Genomic DNA, 21,868 nt, shown 5'->3' on the forward strand with positions numbered 1-21,868 from the left:
TCTGAATTTCTAGGTTCCTAATTGGCATTTTCTCATGTTAAGATTGGTACCTATTATATTGCTATTCCCATATTTTTTCTCCATTTTATCTACTTATTTTCTCTGTCTAATTTTAGTTGTGAAGTCAGTGAAAGGTGTCATTTTATAGTCTCAAATTATTATCTATGTAATAGAATGTTAAACAAATGGATTACTCCAAAAACCTATATAAATTAATTTGTGCTGCTTTCCAGCAGGCTAACATCATGAAATGCTTATCCTAAGGTAAACATTTCAGTTGCTGATCATGTTATGTCAATGAACTGTACTTGATTTTAAAACTTTATGATCATAAGATAAACAAGTTTAAAAATACATTGTTATAACTTACAGATGATATATAACTGTATATTTGAAACATATAATGTTATTAACCAATGTCACTGCAATATATTTAATTTTTATTTATTTATTTGTAATATATTTTTAATTTACCCATTACTACCCTCCACCCCTTTCCCTCTAGTAACCACCATACTATTGTCTGTGCCTATGAGCTTCAGTTTTATATCCTACATATAAATGAAATTGTATGGTTTTTACCTTTTTCTGACTGACTTAATTTAGAATAATATTCTCAAAGTTCATGTTGTTGTAAGTGGCAGTATTTCATCTATTCTTATGGCTGAGGAGTAATCCATAGTATACATGTACCACATTTTCTTTATCCAATTGTCTATCAAAGGACACTTTGGTTGTCTCCATTTCTTGGCCACTGTGAATAAAGCTGCAATGAACATAGGGGTGCATATATGTTTGCAAATAGCTGTTGTTGAGTTTTGCAGGTAGATACTCAGAAGGGGGTTGCTGAGTCATATGGTAACTTAATTTTTTAAAAATGTATTATTAACATAAGAAAAGGAGGTATAATGATTTTAGGATCAGGTATATTTTATAAAAGAAGAGCTCAAATGTAGATAGTTAAAGTTTTTATTAAAATGATACTTTTTATTTCCTTATTTCAGTCTCTTGAAAGGCAACTAGAATATAGTATAATACATTTTATTGGGGATAACTCTTTGGGTACCTAGGTTAGCATATACTAGGTTGTTTTAATACTTCTGAGTGTGTATCTTTAATATATAAGTTGGAAGAGAGTTTACCATTTTTTATTTTAGACCACTTTGGTCTGTTAATGCCCTGATCTCTCAAATGAAATTTTTATTATTTAGAAAGTGTTGAAGTGCTAGAGAGGACAAGCACATACCAACTGAGAGTCAAATATGCTGTGTAAGATGGAATTACACTTTCTGATTGTTTGTTGCTAGTATATAGTAATACAGTTTGTTATTGATTATCGATCTTATATATCACATCACCTGGATAAACTGACTTAGTTCTAGGATTTTTAAATAGATTCTGTAGGATTTTCTACATAGGAAATAACTTTGTCTATAAATATAGTTTAATATTCCTTTCTTTTTAAAAATATTTTATTGTTTGTGCTATTACAATTGTCCCAATTTTTCCCTCTTTGCCCCCCTCTATCCAGTCTACCTCCTATTTCCATAGTCAATCCTACACTATTGTATCTTCCTTTTCAATGTGATGCCTTTTATTTTGTTTTCTTGCCTTACTGTACTGGATAGGAACTCTAGAAAAAATGTTGAATAGAAGTGGTTAGAGTGTACATTCTTGCTTTGTTCCTGATATTAGGGGGAAAAGCATTAATTCTTTCACTGTTAAGTATGATGTTAGCTATAGGTTTGAGGAAGTTCCTTTCTGTTCCTGGTTTGCTGAAGAAAATTTTTTTTCTTATAAATGGATGTTGGACTTTGTCAAATGCTTTTTTGCACCTATTGAGATGATCTTATCACTTTTTAAATTCTGTTAATATGCAAGTTCTATTTATTGATTAAACATTTATTACTTACTGAGTTTTTGAGAGGGGGGAGAGAGAGGAGGGGAAGAGAGAGAGAGAGAGAGAGAGAGAGAGAGAGAGAGAGAGAGAGAGAGAGAGACTTGTTGTTCCACTTGTTGATGCATTCATTGGTTGATTGTTGTTATGTGCCCTCACTGTAGATGGAACCTGCAACCTACAACCTTGGCATATTGGACCATCATCACTTTAACCAAGTGAGCTACTTAGCTAAGGCTTGATCGATTTTTGAATGCTAAATCAACCATGTATTCTAGGAATAAACCCTACTTGGTTGTCACTTATTATCCCTTTTATGTATTATTAAATTTGATTTGCTAAAATTTCAGGAAATTTGCATCTATGCTCATGAGAGATTTTGGTCTTTGTTTTCTTATCATTGTCTGGTATTGGTAGCATGGCCTCGGAGATTGAGTTGAGACTTGTTCTTGCCTCTTAAATTTCTCAATGTGTTTGTGTAGAATTGGTGTTATTTCTTCCTTAAATCTTTGGTAGAATCCACCAAACATTTGGACCAGGATATGGGTTCTGTTCAATTTTATAGTAGACATATGGCTATTCCGGTTAATTATTTCTTTTAAAGTAATCTTTGGTAGCTTGTGTCTTTCAAGAAATTTGCTCATTCCAACTGAGTTGTCAAATTTATTGGCATGCAGTTCATGTTCCTTTATTATCCTCTTACTATCTATATAAATCTCTAGTGACATCACTTCTCTCAGTTCTGCTTTGGTGGTTTGTGTTTTCTCTTTTTTTCCCCTTAAACATTCTGGCTAGAGTTTTATCAGATTTACAGATCTTCTCAAAGAACCAGCTTTTGTTTGTATTACTTTGTCTCCATCTTTATGTTTTATACTTAACTAATTTCCATTCTGATCTTTATTATTTTCTTTTTCCTGCTTAATTTGGAATTAATTTCCTCTTCTATTTTTTAGTTTCTTAAGGAGGAACCTGAGACCTTTAATCAGACTGGTAATAAATATTCTTTGTCTTTTTAAAATTTCTCTTTTTTTTTACAAAAAAAATGTTTATAATTGCTTGATGGGTTTTAAAGAGATGAAAATAGAGAATTGCAAAGAATGAATTATGAAAATGGTTTATTTAAATTTAAAGAAAGAAAGAATGGAAAGAGAAAGTACATAGGACTGCCCATCATCTGACTTACAGGCAAAGCCCCTGGTCTTAATTCATAAAATTTTAAAATAAATTTACATATATACTTTCAAAGTTTAAATGAAAAGTATAAATCATATGCCATTTTAATTTTAAGGTTTCTGTCAACTTAAATTATTTGGGTTAAAGAGCTTCTTCCATATTTTTTTAAATTTTATTTTAATTTATCACTTCAAATACATTTGACTCTGCCAACCGCCCACCACTTTCCCTTGTCCCCTCCCTCCTTCCCTCCCTCAGCTCTTCCCCCTTGGTTTTGTCCATGAGTCCTTGCTATATGTTCCTTGACTTGCCCCTTCCCTTCCTTTTCCCTGCCCCCCCCGCCCCCGTCCATCCCTCTTGTCTCTGTTGATTTCTTTTCCGTTCAGTGTTGCCGGTCTTATTTTCCTTGCATCTTTGTATTGTCAGTTAGGTTCCACTTATAGGTGAGATCATATGGTATTTGTCATTCGCCCCCTGGCTTATTTCGCTTAGCATAATGATCTCCAGTTCCATCCATGCTGTCGCAAAGTTTGGGAGTTCTTTTTTTCTTTCTGCTGCGTAGTATTCCATTGTGTAAATGTACTATAATTTTTTGATCTAATCATCTACTGATGGGCATTTAGGTTGCTTCCAACACTTGGCTATTGTCAATTGTGCTGCTATGAACATTGGGGTGCATAGGTTCTTTTCTATTGGCGTTTTGGTGTTCTTAGGGTATAGTCCCAAAAGGGGAATCACTGGATCAAAAGGCAGTTCCATTTTCAGCTTTTTTAGGGAATTCCACACTGCTTTCCATAGTGGCTGCACCAGTCTGCATTCCGACCAACAGTGTACTAGGGTTCCCCTTTCTCCACAGCCTCGCCAGCACCTGTTGTTTGTGGATCTGTTTCTGATGGCCATTCTGACCAGTGTGAGGTGGTACCTCATGGTGGTTTTGATCTGCATTTTTCTGATGACAAGTGATGCTGAGCATCCTTTCAAATGCCTCTGGGCCCTCTGTTTCTCCTCCGTGGAAAAGCGTCTGCCCAGGTCCTAGGCCCATTTTTTGATTGGATCGTTTGTCTTCTTGGAGGGGAGTCGAGTGAGTTCTTTATATATCTTGGAGATCAAACCTCTATCTGATGTATCATTAGCAAATATATTTTCCCATACGGTTGGCTCCTTTTTCATTTTGCTGATGTTTTCCTTTGCCGTGCAGAAGCTTCTTATTATCATGAGGTCCCACTTGTTTATTCTTTCCTTTATGTTCCTTGCATTAGGAGACATATCAGTGAAAAAATTGCTGGGTGGGATATCTGAGACTTTCCTGCTAATGTTCTCCTCTAGGACTTTGATGGTGTTGCGACTTCTATTTAAGTCTTTGATCCATCTTGAGTTTCTTTTTGTGTATGGTGTCAGCTGATGATCCAATTGCAATTTTTTGCATGTAGCCGTCCAGCTCTCCCAACACCATTTGTTGAAGAGGCTATTATTGCTCCATTTTATGCTTCTGCACCCTTTGTCAAATATTAGTTGCCCATAGAGACCTGGGCTTATTTCTTGGCTTTCTATTCTGTTCCACTAGTCTATGGGTCTGTTCTTGTGCCGGTACCAGATTGTTTTGAGTATAGTGGCTTTGTAGTAGTGTTTGATGTCCGGTATTGTGATCCCTCCTACTTTGTGTTTCTTTCTCAAAATTGCTGAGGCTATTCGTGGTAGATTATGGTTCCATATAAATTTTTGAAATGTCTGTTCTATTTCTGTGAAATATGCCATTGGTATCTTAATAGGGATTGTGTTGAATTTATAAATTGCTTTGGGTAGTATGGACATTTTGATGATATTAATCTTCAAATCCATGAGCACGGTATATGCTTCCGTTTATTTGTGTCTTCCTTAATTTCTTTTTTCAAGGTTGTATAGTTTTCTGTGTACAGGTCTTTTACGTCTTTGGTTAAATTTATGCCTAGGTACTTTATTTTTCTTCTTGCTATATCGAATGGTATTTTTTTTCTGATTTCTTCTTGTATTGCATTGCTGGTGTACAAAAATGCCTTTGATTTCTGCATGTTGACGTTGTATCCTACTGTTCTGCCAAATTCACTTATTACGTTGAGGAGTTTTTTGGGAGAGTCCACAGGGTACTCTATGTACACTATCATGTCATCTGCAAACAATGATAGCTTTACTTCCTCCTTTCCTATTTGGATGCCTTTTATCTCTTTCTCTTGTCTGACCGCTGTGGCTAGGACTTCCAATACGATGTTGAAAAGAAGCGGTGAGAGCAGACATCCTTGTCGTGTTCCCGATCTTATTAGGAAAGCTTTCAGTTTTTGCCTGTTGAATATAATATTGGCTGTAGGTTTTTCATATATGGCCTTTTTTACATTGAGGAATGCCCCATTTATTCTCATTTTACTGAGTGTTTTGATCATAAATGGGTGCTTTACCTTATCGAATGTTTTTTCTGAATCTATCGAGGTGATCATGTGGTTTTTGTCTTTACTTTTACCTATGTGATGTATCACGTTTACTGATTTGCGTATATTGAACCATCCCTGCTTCCCTGGGATGAATCCCACTTGATCGTGGTGGATAATCTTTTCAATGTATTGCTGGATGCTGTTTGCCAATATTGTGTTGAGTATTTTAGCATCTATGTTCATCAGTGAAATTGGCCTGTAATTTTCTTTCTTTGTAGGGTCTTTATCTGGTTTTGGGATCAGGGTTATGCTGGCCTCATAGAAAGTGTCTGGGAGCATTCCCTCCTCTTGGACTTTTTAGAATAGTCTAAGAAGGACAGGGGTTAGCTCTTCCTTAAATGTTTTGTAAAATTCTCCTATGAAACCGTCTGGCCCTGGGCTTTTGTGTGCCGGGAGTTTCTTGATTACTGCTTCAATTTCCCCAGCTGGTATCGGTCTGTTCAAGCTTTCTGTTTCTTCCTCCTTCAGTGTTGGAAGATTATACTTTTCTAAAAATTTGTCCATTTCATCCAGATTTTCAAATTTCTTGGCATATAATTGTTGATAGTAGTTGCTGACAATCCTTTGTATATCTGTGGTATCAGTTGTTATTTCCCCTCTTTCATTTCTGATATTATTAATTTGGGTCCTCTTTTTTTCTTGATGAGTCTGCTTAAAGGCTTGTCAATTTCATTTATCTTTTCAACGAACCAGCTTCTGGATTGGTGGATCCTCTGAATTGTTCTTTTTGTCTCTATGTCATTCAGTTCTGCTCTAACCTTGACTATTTCCTTCCTTCTACTTGCTCTGGGATTTATTTATTGTTGTTTCTCCAGTTCTTGAAGTTGTAGTGTTAGGTCTTTTATTTGCAATGTTCCTATCTTTTTTAGGTAAGCCTGTATTGCTATGAACTTCCCTCTCAGGACCGCCTTTGCTGTGTCCCATAGGTTTTGGACTGTTTTCTGTTCATTTTCATTTGTTTCCAGAAATTTTTTGATTTCTTCTCTTATCTCATTATTGACCCATTCATTGTTTAATACTCTACTGTTCAGTCTCCATGAGGTTGCCAGTTTTTGAAGTTTCTCTTTGAGGTTGATTTCCAGTTTCAATCCCTTGTGGTCCGAGAAAGTTTGGTATTATTTCAATGTTCCTGAATTTGCTGAGGCTTGCTTTGTGTCCTATCATGTGGTCTATCTTTGAAAAACTGCCATGAGTATTTGAAAAGAATGTGTATCTTTCTTCCTTTGGATGTAAGGTTCTATATATGTCATTAAAGTCTCTTTGATTCAGTGTGTCATTCAGTGCCACAATATGTTTATTAATGTTTTGTTTGGAAGATCTGTGCATTTTTGACAGTGGGGTGTTGAAATCCCCTACTATCAGTGTGTTGCTATCTATATCTTTTTTGAAGTCATCCAACAATTTCCTTATAAACTTGGGGGCTCCTATATTGGGAGCATATAAGTTTACAATGTTGATGTCTTCTTCATAGATTCTTCCTTTAAGTATTATAAAGTGCCCTCTGGGTCTCTCTTTATGGCCTTTGTTTTGAAATCTAGTTTGTCTGATACAAGTATGGCAACCCCTACCTTTTTCTCATGCCCATTTGCTCGGAATATTTTTTTCCATCCCTTTAATTTTAATCTGTGTAGGTCTCTTCCTCTGAGGTGGGTCTCTTGTAGACAGCATATGTGTGGGGCATGTTTTCTTATCCATTCAGCTACCCTGTGTCTTTTGATTTGGGCATTTAGTCCATACACTTTGAAAGTTATTACTGATAGAAACTTACTCATCTTTTCTCTTTGTACCTGTGTTCCTCTCTCTCTCATTCTTTTCCTTCATCAGCTCAAACCAGTCCCCTTTGCATATCTTGGAGTGCTGGTTTGGTAGATGTATTCTTTTAGTCTTCTCTTGTCTGGGAAACTCCTTATTTCCCCTTCTATTTTAAAGGAGAGCCTAACTGGGTAGAGCAGCCTTGGCTGTAGGACCTTGCTTTTCATAGCTTGGAATATTCGTTTCCATTCCCTTCTGGCTTGTAGTGTTTCTGTTGAGAAGTCAGCTTCTAGGCGTATCGGGGCCCCCTTGGATGTTACTTTCTCCTTCTCCCTTGCTCCTTTGAGGATTCTCTCTTTGTCTTTGACAGTAGCCATTTTAATGATGATGTGTCTTGGAGTGGACCTCTTTGAGTCCCTCTTGAGTGGGGTCCTCGGTGCCTCCTGGATCCATGAGAGCCTTTCTCTCCTCAAATTATGGAAATTTTCCATCATTACTTTTCGAGGAGGTTCTCTTTCCCTTGCTCCTCTTCTTCTCCTTCTGGTATCCGTATTATACGGATATTATTGCGTTTCAGGTTGTCCTGCTTTTCCCTATATGCCTCTTCATTCTTTTTGACCCATTTTTCCATTTCTTTTTCTTTCTGGGAGATTCTTTCTACCTTATCCTCCATCTCACTGATTCGATCCTCAGCTTCATCCAGCCTGCTTTTGATTCCTTCTACGGTGTTCTTCAATTCAGAAATGGTATTCGTCATATCCTCTTGTGTCTTCTTGATCATTTCCATGTCCTTTTCCAGGCTGATATAGTTTGCTGTAAGATCCTGATAGTTTCTCTGCAGTTTCTTATAGTTCTCTTTGAGCTGGCTGAGCTCATTGAACTTCCTTAGAACAATTGTTTTGAATTGAGTATTTGATAGCTCCCTTGCCTCTATTTCATTAAGTCTCTCTGTGGGGATTCCCTTTTTTTATTCATTTGGCCCCCTTATTTTTCTTCCCATTTTCGTGAGATTGTATTTTATTTATTTATCTATCTATCTATCTATCTATTTATTTATTTATTTATTTATTTATTGCTTGTGCTTCAATTGATCCTGGCTAGGTGTCCTTACTAGTGTTGTCTAGATTAGTTTCCTGTCTAGATTTCCTGTCTTTGTGGATTAAACTTCTATGGTAGAAGGCCGGTCTTTTATTTATTTATTTATTTTTCTTTACTTTTCTTTCTGGGTGTGTCTCTGATTATGTCAGTTATTAACCCTATCTGACCTGTAGTTTTTTGTTTGAGCCTTCCAGGAATCCACACTCTGTTGTCTGACTCCTGCTTTGGGCAGCTCTGTGACCCCTTCGGCTAGGGATCCACTATTTCTGTGGGTTGCTCTGCACTCTCATTTTGGCTTCTTGAGTGCGCTCCCTGGCCCCAACAGGATTCCACACGCACCGGGGGCGTAGGCCGTCAGGCCTGTGTTCCAGCGCTAGCCCCAACCCTGGGCGGTTTATTTACCCAACCTTACGCACTCGCCCGCCGCTAGTGTGCGCGGCCCCCAGGCACTCCTCAGTTTAGGGTCTTCTGTTGTGTGCTTTACCCCCTTTTGGCTCTTTACTGGCATCACCTGCCCATGCGAAATGGAGACTATGGAAATCGGAAGAAGTCAGCTCAGGGACTCTCTGGTTAATCCTGTCTCCGGTCTCTCCTGAAGTGTCTCTCTGGTCAGCTCTGTGACCCCTTCGGTTCGGGATCCACTATTTCTGCGAATCGTAATTGCGAGCCTTCTGGCTCCTGCTCCCACTTTTGCCTCTTTGGGGACACATCCTGCCTGCGCAAATGGGTACTATAGAATGGGGAGGGACTCTGCTCTGGCGATCTCAGAAAATCCTCCAGTTCTTTCCCCAACACCTCCATCTCCAGTCTCTCCTCAAGGGTCTCTATGAATCTGTGTGTCCCCTTGGCTAGGGATCCTCTATTTATTCCAGCCAGTCTGCACTCAGCCCCTAGCCCACACAAGAAGAAGCTGTATGCAGAGCGCGCAAAAGGCAGGGTGATCCAACTGGCTGTTTCAATGTCCCTCTGGTGCTGGTACCTGTGGGTGCCCAGCCCACCCTCTCGAGCCTCTACCGCACTTCGCATCCATTTGGATGTTGGAAGTTTATTCCACTGTCTGTCGTCAGCTTCAAGGCTCCTCTCCCTCTATCGTTCCATTGTTTTTTCAGAAAGCTGTTTCAATAATTAGTGTTGCAGGTGGTGCATATTTGGTTTTGATGGCTCACGGGACTCTTTTCACTTCCAGCTTTGCCTATTCAAGTGGTTCATTAAAATCCAAAAAAACGTGCGCTGAGCAGGAGAAGCAGCTGAGAGATTCTTGGAAACTTCAGGTTGCTTTTTAATACCTGAGAATATCAATCAAGCTTTTTTCACAATGGCATTATATTTAATTTGAAAGCTATTGACATTCAGCCAAATTTTGGTATTAATTATTTGTAGCTCATCTGGTTTTTATACTGTAGTTGTATAATATCAATATAAATCCTCTTCTGTTTCAATATAACTGTTTTTAAATTTATCAAACTCATTTAAAATATTCAGTGCTTCAGGGTATTACATATGTATTTACCTCTATTTAATACAATTTGGAATTTTGGTACACTGGTCAAGTTCAAAGCTTTTAAAAAAATGCTTGGGGTTCTTTTCCCCCTCAAAGGGATTAAAGAAAAAGGAAAAAAACAGAAGATGTGGGGAGACTTAGGGAAGAGGGAGAAGAAAACATTACACTAAATAAATTGAGAACAGTCAACAACACCCTCATAATTATAACCCAACACTGCGGAGAAACAGAAAAATAGAGAACAAAGATAAGGATTGGGGCAGAAAGAAGTTGAGTTTAAAGCAAGAAACAGTTTTATTTAAAATTTAGTTTTTATTTATTTATTTTCTGCATTTTCTTTTTAAATTTAGATTTATTTTTAAATTTATAAATCGTGTTTATTCTATTACAGTTGTCTCAGTTTTTACCCTGTTACCCCCCTCCACCCATCCCACTCCCACCCTTGGCTCCCACAGTCAATTCCCACTCTGTTGTCCATGTCCATGGGTCATTCATACATGCTCTTTGTCTAGTCACTTCTCCTGCTTTCCACTCTTGTCCTCTTCTCCATCCCCTCTGGTCACTTTCAGTCTGATCCATGTTTCCTTGCTTTTGATTTATTTTGATCATTAATTTTGTTGAATAGATTCCACTTATAGGTGAGATCATATGGTATTTGTCTTTCATCAACTGGCTTATTTCATTTAGCTTAGTATTCTCCAGTTCCATCCATGTTGTCGCAAAAGGTAGCAGTTCCATCTCTCTATCTTTCTTTCTTTCTTTCATGCAGATTGATTTTATTTATTTTTTAAATGTCAAAGTTAATTATAAAATATTAAAAAAATAAAACCATTATAAATTCTCAGCAATTAAACCAACATGACATCTTCACAGAAATAATCAAGTAGATCAATGATATAATGAGCATTCTAGAGACAACCGTATATATCTGACAATATAGTATATGATTAAGTTGATATTTCAAATCAGTGGAGAAAATAAGGCTTATTCAACAAATAAGGTGCATTGACCATTATTACTTGAAATAAAACAAATATAGAACCCTATTTCACACATCATACAAGAAATATTCAGGTGAGTTAAAAATCAATATGTAGAATCTAAGGCATTTTAGAAGAAAATAGAACTAATATTTTTCAGGAATTGCAGTAAAATATTCAAACCCGGAATCTATAAAGCAAATATTGACAATATGACTGTATTAAATATTTAATTATATAGTAATATACATATAAAAAAGTTAAAGGACAAGGAATAGAATATAAAAGTATTTGCAACACATCTGAAACATGGTTAATAGGTCTTTTTTTTTTTAGGGAAAAAGGTTCTACAAACCTTTAATCAATAAATGGATAAAAAATACCAAAAAGTCATTTAAAGCTTTTTTAAAAAAAAATAGATATAGGCAAGAAACATACTAAAACAACTTTAGTTTCAACAAATAGTAAAGGAACAATTAAAATAACATCATTGTCACAATCAGGTTAATGAGTATTAAAAATATTGGTAATATCAAGTATTGGCAGTTCTGAAAGGAACTGGGTATTCATAGGAACTTTTTCTTCACCTTAAAGCAGTCCCTTTAGCATATTTTGCAGTGCTGGTTTGGAGGAGGTGTACCCTTTTAGCCTTTTGTCTGGGAAACTCCTTATTTCGCCTTCCATTTTAATTGAGAGCCTTGCTGGGTAGAGCACTCTTGGTTGCAGGCTTTTCATTACTTGGAACACTTCTTGTCATTCCCTTCTGGCTTGCAGTGTTTCAGTTGAGAAGTCAGCTGCTGGCCATATTGGGGGTTCCTTTATATGTTACTATCTCCTTCTCCCCTGCTTGCTTTAGGATTCTCTGTTTGTCTTTGATACTTGCCATTTTAATGATGATGTGTATTGGAGTAGGCCTCATTGGGTTCCTCTTGAATGGGACCTTCTCTGCTTCCTGGACCTGTGTGACTTTTTCTCTCCTACATTTAGGGAAGTTTCCTATCATTCCTTTTTCAAACAGGTTCTCCATCCCTTCCTCATCCTCTTCTCTTTCTGGTATCCCTATTATATGGATATTATTACGTTTCATGTTGTCCTGCATTTCCCTCAATGCCTCTTCATTCTTTTTGAGTCTTTTTTCATTTTCTTGCTCTTTTTGGGAGCATTCTGCTACCTTATCCTCCAGCTTGCTGATTCGATCCTCAGCTTCATCTAGCCTGCTTTGGATTCCTTCTACTGTGTTCTTCAATTCAGAATTGTGTTCTTCATTTCCTCTTGTCTCTTATTGATGGTTTCTATGTCCTTTTTCATGTGGATATAGTTTACAGTAAGTTCCTCATAGTTTCCCTGTAGTTTCTGGTAATTCTCTCTGAGCTCACTGAGCTCCTTGAGGTTCCTTAGAATCGCTGTTTGGAACTCAGTATCTGATAGTTTACTTGTCTCTATTTCATTTTGTTCTCTTTCTGGGGATTCTTCCTTTCCCTTCGAGTGGGGCGAATTTCTTTTTCTTCCCACTATTTCTGATAGTCTTCTCTTTTGCTTCTGATTTTTAAGTTGATCTGTCTTGATTTCCTGAGTTTGTGGTGTAAACTTCTATGGTTGGAGACCACTGTTTTTACTTTCTGGATCTGCCTCTGATGATGTCAGATGTTGACCCTGTATGACCTTAGGCAGTCTGTTCAAGACTTCCAGGAATCTACTGTTTGTGGCTTTCTCCTTCAGCTGTTAATCTATTCAGTCTATACTCAGCAGGGCACCTTAGACAGCTCAGGGTGGGGCGGAGTCCATCCTGGGTGCGGGTTATTGGGTCTTCTCTCGCTGCAGCCATATGGGGGAGGACTCAGCACTGGGATTCCGCCAGTTACTGTCTGTTCTCTCCCCCAAAGCCTCTGTCTCCAGTCTCTCCTCATGTGTTGCCAGATCTCTCTGCGTCCTCTTTAGCCAGGGATCTACTGTCTGTGGCTGCCACTCTGCACTCAGCAGGCAGCTTAGACAGCACAGGGTGGGGTGGAATCCCACCTGGGGGTGGGGCTTTGGGTCCTTTGTTGCTGGTCCTGCTCTGCGGCGTGGTTGCTGTCTGACAAAAATGGCTGCTGCCGCATGGGGGATGAGTCAGCACCGGGATCCGGCCTGCTACTCTTTCCATTCTCTCCCCAAAGCCTCCTTCCCCAGTCTCTCATCAAGCGTCTCTAGCCCATTCTCCCCCTGCCTTTTCCAGGTTAAGTGGCTACAAATAAAGATTTATGCACTGGCTCTTTAAACAGTTCTTTGCATCTCCAGCCGCCTGTCTCTGGCAGACAGCAATTCTGCCGCTTTTCGCAGCTGGCTGTTTTTTATAAACTTTTTGGTCTCTGGTGCTGTGGGCTAGAGATCCCCACTTTTGATCTAGACACCACTCTTCTCAGGGGGGTCCAACTGGCCATTTCAATAACCTTCTGGTGCTGTTGCCTTTGGGCGCCCTGCTTGCCGTCTGGAGTCTCTACTGCACTCCTTATCATTTAGATTGCGCTAAAGCCGATTCTTCATCCCCGAGGTTACTCGTCTCCTCTCTCGCTATTGTTCAGTTGTTTGTTTCAGGTTATTTCTCCCCAATTTAGTTGTAATTTCAGGTTGGTCCTGGGAGGAGGTCAGTGTGACTTCCAGTCACTCCTCCGCCTTCTTGATTCTCCTGGGAATGTGCCAAGGAACAGTTTTAAATGCACTAAGAGACTAATTGGAAACTTTAAGCAATTTTGTGTAAAACAGAACTGTATTTGTGTATAGTGGACTACCATATGGTAATAGAAAGAAATGTGTCTAGAATTCTGACATGAGAAATGAGTGCAAATTTGGTGGAAGACATATTATTTTATAATAAAAGGACACAGTTTAAGTTTTCAGGGTATCTTTGAGAGTCCTTATTGAGTTAAATAAGGGAAAATATTTATGAGTGAATAATATATAAAATAGTTCCCCTTATCCACAGGGCACATGTTCCAAGACCTCTGGTGAATACCTGAAACCACAGATAGTACTGAACCCAGTATATATTCTTTATTTCCCGTACATACACACATATAATAAAGTTTAATTTATGAATTCGTCACAAGTAATAGATTAACAACAACTAATAATAAATTACAACAATATACTATAATCAAAGTTATGTGAATGTGGTGTCTCTCTATCTCTCTAATGATAACTGATCTGATAATGGAGATGACTCCTAGTGACTAATGGGTAAAGATCATATACTGGGGGAGATGCTGGACAAAAAGGGATGATTCGTGCCCCTCTCAGGCAGAATAAAGCCAGCGTGAGATTTCATTAAACTACTCAGAGCATAATGCAATTTAAAACTTATGGATTGTTTATTTCTGGAATTTTCCACTTAATATTTTCAGACTGTGCTTGACTGTGGGTAACTGAAACCATGGAAAGCAAAACTGTCCTTAATGAGAGACTACTATATAGAGGGAAGATGAGAATTGTGAAGAAGAATGAGTTCCCTTCTCGTTTCATGTGTGCATTCTCCACAAGATTAGAGTACAACAGGTTCTGGAATAATGTTGTTTTATTCAACTTTGTTTTGTTGTAACATTGATGAGATGCCATAGGAACTTATTCCTTGTTTACATCAATTAACCTGCAGTAAAACTGGTTTTGTTATATGTTCTTTCACTTTAAGTTACAGAACCTATCAATGATGTTATGTGAAGACTTACTGTATAAAATTTGTTTACAGAAACGACTGCCTCCTTCTCAGTTGCTTGACCATCTCATCTCTACCCTCAGTGGTTGCATTCAGTTCTCCCCAATGCTCATCTACATTTGAAAGGCAATCCCTCTCACACTTTCTGCAATTTAGACTCCATATATGAATTTGAAGAAAAAAACACTCTTTCGCCTTCTGCATGAGAATATTCCCCTAAATTAACATCTCTTTTTACATCTCTTTTTATAAATAACAAGGACAGGAGACGATTTAGCAATAGAAGATGGAGAACAGCAAGGGTGGGATATATAATGTTTGTGTTTATAAAGGAAAGGGACATTTCTCAAAGGTTTGATATTTGTGAACAAAAGCATATGTCAGTCACTGTTGGAGAAAGAAAAATATGATTCATAATCCTGTTCTAAAGTATACTTATATTGTATAAATATTTTTGAAATAAAAATCTCTCTCCCTCCAGAGAGAAAGTGGCTGGATCACATTATCTCTTTGAAGTTCGAGTTCTATAGATCCAAGCATTCTCTTTAAAAAGCAGTTTAAAAATTATTATGAGAAAATGTTTAGACTGAAATTTATATTATATACATATGTGTAGAATCAATATTTCTAAAACTGCATTTTTCAGTATGTCATGCCTTTTGTTTCATAATTCCATGAAACAACTTTAAATAAAAGTTCTAGTTGAGGTCATTAAAATATGAATGGGATAGAGTAATCCTTGCTATTACTTCTTGTTGTATTATATTATGTATTATATTATTAGAAACTAATTTGTGTGAGTAGCTTCCTAATTTTTATAACAATACATTTCCATTTTTGAAACTGCAGACTCAATATTGCCAAAATCTTCATTTTGTGCCTCATTATTAAATTGTCTATTATCTTTTTTTGTGTAATATACCAGCCTATTATGAACTTTACATATTTCATTATCCCCAGAGTATACCAAAGGAACAGTTGTTCCTTTGTTCTGTGATTGCTAGCCTGCTAATTCTCCAGTAGACTTTAGACATTTGGGGACACTTAGGTCTCATGTTGGGGCTCCCTGGTCTCCTTTTTTCCAAAGATAATTCACTCCCAAATTTGTAACTTGAAAGATAATTGGTCAAGCAGCATCAGTGTACAAAGTACAAGGATACCTAAGACACAATCCCTAATTCTCAAAGAGATGGACTACTATTTGGTAGAAAGTAACTCCTGTTCTTGCAACCAACACAGATATTCTGTACCTTATTTTCTCAAAAGGAAAAAAAAAACCCAAAACAAAACAAGAACAAGGTGTCTCAGTAAAGTTATGCAAAAGGACTATTAATAAATATATTATTATGGAAAGAATGTTAGTGTAACACCCTAATTCTGCACACGGGAAAATGAAAGTGTATATGGTAATTGTTTTTCAAAACAAGGTAAAAGCCAATGGTTGTGTTAAAAAGTGAATGTATATGCCTCTTTGCTTATTTGTTCTTAATTTAAATTAGTCTTAATTTTATCTTTTTCTTAAAGTGAATTGAATAAACATTGTTGAATATCAAGTAAGCTGTTCAGGTTTTTCTTCTTCTGAGTAGTTAGCCTGTTGTCTTTATTTTCCAAACAGGTTGCACACACATTATTATGTAAACAGACTTTTAGCAATGGAGATTTATATATCTATTTTACCTTGATTAGTGGGGCAACTCATGTTCTTGTTGTAGGGCTTTGACCAGCTTCGACTTGAGGGCTTGCTTTGTGATGTGACCCTGATGCCAGGTGACACTGATGATGCTTTCCCCGTGCATAGAGTCATGATGGCCTCTGCTAGTGATTACTTTAAGGCCATGTTCACAGGTGGGTTGCTTTATAAAACTCTGTATCCACATTAAAACAATGTGAAAAATGTGTGTTTAAATGTTTTTATTTCTAAAGTTCATTCAGTTCCTTTGTTCTGTGTCTTCACAAGAAGAAACTGTTTCAAAAGGAATACACACCCAGTAAGTGTGGTTGTGGGTGGTGCCCTTTTAACTTGGGAAATTGATATACATTTTTCATACTTCTGCTCTCCTTTATTTCACAGCTTTTCTTTTCCAGATATATATATATATGGGTATATATGTGAATGAGCATCAGAGACTCTGGGTCCCACTACAACAATCTTTAATTCATCAAGAGATATGAAGTTACAGGAGAATAGTTTGGAAGCACTTGTATCATATAGACCTTCATTAGCATAGAGATACTTATTTTTAAGTACTCTCTTTTAATTATAAAATATACAGAAGCCTGACTCTGACATGAATGCTTACACAGAATAAAACTTTTCCTTCATTTTATAGTATCTAATTAGCAGCAGAAGTTTGACCTTAATTAAATTATCCACCTTCATTTAATTGAATGTCTTTTTATTTAAGGTGGAATGAAAGAACAAGATTTAATGTGCATTAAGCTTCATGGTGTGAGCAAAGTCGGTTTAAGGAAAATTATTGATTTCATTTATACTGCAAAGCTTTCTCTTAACATGGACAACCTTCAAGACACACTGGAAGCTGCCAGTTTTCTACAGATTCTGCCTGTTTTGGACTTCTGCAAAGTATTTCTCATATCCGGGGTAAGACATCTTCAAATTTTCAATTCTTTTTCTGCAGTAGACCCTGATGTCTCCTGTTTAGAGTAGACTCATGAATCTTTTGTGTAGACATGTGAAATTTAGGCCATTAGAGAGAGGTGTCATGTAGTGTGTGGTCTGGAAACAATTTGGAAAGAGAACAATACAGGTGTATTTACAAAACATAATAATTTAAGAAAAGCCTTCCATGTAATCAAATCACACCAGACAATAATGTTTGATAATGCTATATACTTTAACCTTTTTGATAATGTTACATATTTTAATTTTGTTTTATTCACCTTAGTGATTTTATACAAGCAGATATTAAGTGGAATTCTGTGGAAACATAATTTGAGCTTCTAGAAATCTTTTCAGATATGCCCAAGCAATCTTTTTTCTTAAATATGAGAGCTAGGTCTTAAAAAGAATGAACACCTACATGTAAACGTTTAAGAATATGTTTTGGCCCTTGGAGGTGTGGCTCAGTTGGTTTCAGTGTCATCTCCTAACAGAAGCATTGTGGGTTCTATTCCCAATCAGGGTACATCCATGGTCTGGGCACATATGATCCCTACTTGGGGTACAACTGGAGACAGCCAATTGATGTTTTTCTCACATCAATGTTTCTCTCTCTCTCCTGCTCCTCTCTTTCTAAAAAGCAATGAAAAAAATGTTCTTAGGTAAGGATATAAAAATGAAAAATAAAAAAATAAGAATATAAGTTTTGAGTTCATTGAATAACATCATGCACTAAATTGTTTCTAGCCTTCTTTAATAGATAAGAGAGAGCACATACAACTACCAGCCAATAAAGTACTTAGCAGTCATCCGGGTCTTGAAGACTTCCTTATTTTAGTTGAGACCCTTTAAGTTTTCTTCTGGAAAATGAAATAGTCCAGTTGCAAATAAACATTGCCAAGATTACCATACCTTCTAGAGCTTGCTTTTGTGATCAAAAATTATAACAATGGTAAATATCAGTATGTTTTATAATTTAGTACATAGATGAAGCATACATTTTTCTATAATTGCTTTTAACTCATACGAATTTTAATATTGGTAAATGATTGCTGCTAGGCTTTTAAAATTACATTTTACTAAACATGGAGCCTTATCTTCAAAACTCTTTAACTTTTGAGAGAATGTGTCCTTAATGATTTTATTAAAAAGCTGTTCCTTATCACGTAAAGTCAGCCAACAGTTAATTTAACTGGGCTGTTGAAAGTGTGTTTTGTTTGCTTATAGTCATTCTAAAATACTCAGACTGCTGTCTCACAATTACTTTTAATCTTTTAAATTAACTGCTATTTTTAACAGTTTTTATGGCAGCATGGTGTTATAGTATTGCCTTGTATTGTCTTCTCCATTGAAAAAGTAGCCCAAGTGCAGTTCGTTTATTTCCAAAGATGCTGCTTGTCATCATTATTGAATATCGTTACTAAATTACTTTTTATTCTTTAAAAAGATTTTATTTATTCATTCTTAGAGAGAGGGGGAAGTGAGGTAGAAACAGGGAGAGAAACATGGATGAGTGAGAGAAACATACCTTGGATGCCTCTATCCCACACCTTCAACCAGGGGCCTGGCCCGCAACCCAGGCATGTGCCCTGACTGGGAATGGAACTGGTGACCTTTTGGTTTGTGGAATGATGCCCAACTCACTGATTTACATCAGTCACGGCTCTAAGTTAAATTTTTAAAAGATTACTTATTAATTTTTAGACAGAGGGGACGGGAGGGAGAGAGTGAGAGAAATGTCAATGTGTGGTTGCCTCTCGCACGCCCCCAACTGGGGATGTGTCCTGCAAGTCGTGCATGTGCCATGACTGGGAATAGAACCAGTGACCCTTTGGTTGGCAGGCTGGTGCTCAATCCACTGAGCCACACCAGCCAGGGCTAAATTAAATTTTAATTTAATCATAAAAGGCCATTCCCCTCAAGAGCTATAAGCTACTTTTGTTTAGTTTTGTGCCATTGATGTCATATAACAACCTCATTTCAAGAAAAATGAATGATATCGATGTTTTAAAAAATTTATCAATCTAATAATTAATCAAATAATAACACTTAATGCTTACATTTATAGACTCTTAACATTACTTTATAGTGATCCTGGCAACATATGGTCATCCTGAGCCAAACTAGGCAGTGTCATGATTTTTTGGAACTAGACATTAACAAGGAACATTTTGACCTATAGTCTTTATAATTTTAGATATTTGTTGTGATCAGTTTCTTTTCCTGAAAGAAAAAAATACCAAAATGGATATAGTACAATATATCAAAAGCTGTAAAAGTATACAATTGTTAAAATAACAGTATTAGAAAACAATTCGGTTCTATATAACTCTAATTAGAACAAGTTTATTTAAAGATGATATCACAGTAATTTTCCAATATTGACAGATTTCCTGTAATTAAAATGTTGATTCCTTAACCTATGTGAAATATTTATTATACTTGTATCTTTTACCCATTTGGAAATATTTTTTAAATCAGCAGTTAATATTGTCTTATTCCTAGCTAGTGTCCTCTGCAGACATACTAAAACCCATAAGAAATGTAATGAAGAAGAAGCTTGTCCCTCCTGACAAAGCTTACTTGTGGTATAGTTTACTATCTTTAACAGTTGTAGAACTTTATTGACTATGAGCTTTGAGGAAACACTTCTTTTCTGAGAACCATTCTATTTTCATATCTTTCATCCTAGGCTACATTTGTTTGATTTTACTGTGGAAATCTTCCCACTCAGAATCCATGATCTTTTTTTTTAAGAAAAGTTGGTAGGTTATTAGTTTAAGGGTCATGTAAGATGGAACTAGAGAGCATTATGCTAAGCGAAATAAGCCAGGGGGTGAAAGACAAATACCATATGATCTCACCTATAAGTGGAACCTAACCAACAATACAAAGATGCAAGGAAAATAAGACCAGCAACACTGAAAGGAAAAGAAACCAACAGAGACAAGAGGGAAGGAGGGAGGGGGGCGGGGGAAACAGAAGGGAAGGGGAAAGTCAAGGAACATATAGCAAGGACTCATGGACAAAACCAAAGGGGAAGAGTTTAGGGAGGGAGGAAGGGAGGGAAGGGGCAAGGGAAAGTGGTGGGGGGTAGGCAGAAAAAAATCCAATTTTTCTTTATCCCTCTTTTATGGATTCCATTTCTTATTCATTTATTTTTGAATTTTATACATGTAAGATTTATTTATATTTTTATTGTTATTCTATTAAAGTTGTCCCAATTTTTCCCCCTTTGCCTTCCTCCACCCATCCGACACCCCACAGTCAATTCCCACCCTGTTGTTCATGTCCGTGGGTCATTCATACATGTCCTTTGACTATTTCCTTCCCCTTCTATCCAACATTATCATCTCCCCTCTGGTCATTTTCAGTCTGCTCCATGTTTCCATGCCTTTGGTTCTATTTTACTCATTAGTTTATTTTGTTCACCAGATTCCTGTCATAGGTGAGATATTGTGGTATTTGTCTTTCACCTGCTGGCTTATTTTACTTAACATAATGCTCTCCAGTTCCATCCATGCTATTGCGAAGGGTAGGAGCTCCTTCTTTCTTTCTGCTGCATAGTATTCCATTGTATAAATGTACCACAGTTTTTTGATCCACCCATTTACTGATGGGCACTTAGACACTTTCCAGTACTTGGCTACTGTAAATAGTGCCACTTAGCCTCATTCTGTTTCCCCTTTGCTTCTTGGAATTCAAATGAACCAGAAAAAAACAGTAGCCCTGGGTACCTTTTCTACTTATAAGAACTGAAAGTTTCAAGATGATATATTTTTGAAAAGTAGCTTTGTTTTTAGTTCTCCTGCAAGCTATTATGCATAATTTTAAACATAACAATTTTGTGCTTTTTTTTCAATTTCATGTTTTAAGGATTACATGCTTAAACCAAATATTTAGAGAAAAGAGGATCATACTTTTAATGATGCAGTGTGATTATAGTTCACATCAATGAAACAATACTTGGATTTGAGCTCTTAGTAAAAAAATTAGCTCTAATACAATTCTGTTCTATCCCATTCTTAATCATTCATGTGGGTGATGATGAGCACTGATATATTAAATATAAATATGCTCAGCAAATAACATACAAAGCATTATACTTTAGCTTTGAATGTGATTTTATTTTATTTTTTATTTTTTTAAATTTATTTTTAAAAATATATTTGTCTCTGCTACCGCCCACCACTTTCCCTCGCCCCCTCCCTCCCTGAACTCTTCCCCTTTGGTTTTGTCCATGAGTCCTTTCATTATATTCCTTGACTTTCCCCTTCCCTTCCTTTTCCCCTGCCCCCCTCCCTCCTTCCCTCTTGTCTCTGTTGGTTTCTTTTCCTTTCAGTGTGCTGGTCTTATTTTCCTTGCATTTTTGTATTGCTGGTTAGGTTCCACTTATAGGTGAGATCATACGGTATTTGTCTTTCGCCCCTTGGCTTATTTCGCTTAGCATAATGCTCTCCAGTTCCATCCATGCTGTCGCGAAGTTTAGTAGTTCTTTTTTTTTTCCATCTTGAGTTTATTTTTGTGTATGGTGTCAGCTGATGATCCAATTGCAATTTTTTTGCATGTAGCCATCCAGCTCTCCCAACACCATTTGTTGAAGAGGCTATTATTGCTCCATTTTATGCTTCTGCCCCCTTTGTCAAATATTAGATGCCCATATAGACCTGGGCTTATTTCTGGGCTTTCTATTCCGT

General features: G+C 36.8%; 1 protein-coding gene across 1 annotated transcript in view; it reads left to right on the top strand.

Moving 5' to 3' along the window:
* Positions 1 to 21,868, top strand: part of KLHL13 (kelch like family member 13) — a 110,765-nt gene that overhangs the window by 58,708 nt on the left and 30,189 nt on the right. Inside the window, exons 4-5 of the mRNA XM_054580331.1 lie at positions 16,264 to 16,396; positions 16,957 to 17,153. Of these exons, the coding sequence (XP_054436306.1) occupies positions 16,264 to 16,396; positions 16,957 to 17,153 (330 nt within the window). The remainder of the gene's footprint in view (positions 1 to 16,263; positions 16,397 to 16,956; positions 17,154 to 21,868) is intronic.

The sequence above is a fragment of the Pteronotus mesoamericanus genome, unplaced genomic scaffold (genome assembly GCF_021234165.1).
Source record: "Pteronotus mesoamericanus isolate MK-2021 breed Mesoamerican mustached bat unplaced genomic scaffold, CSHL_Meso_final contig_57, whole genome shotgun sequence".
In the NCBI taxonomy this organism is placed as follows: Eukaryota; Metazoa; Chordata; class Mammalia; order Chiroptera; family Mormoopidae; genus Pteronotus; species Pteronotus mesoamericanus.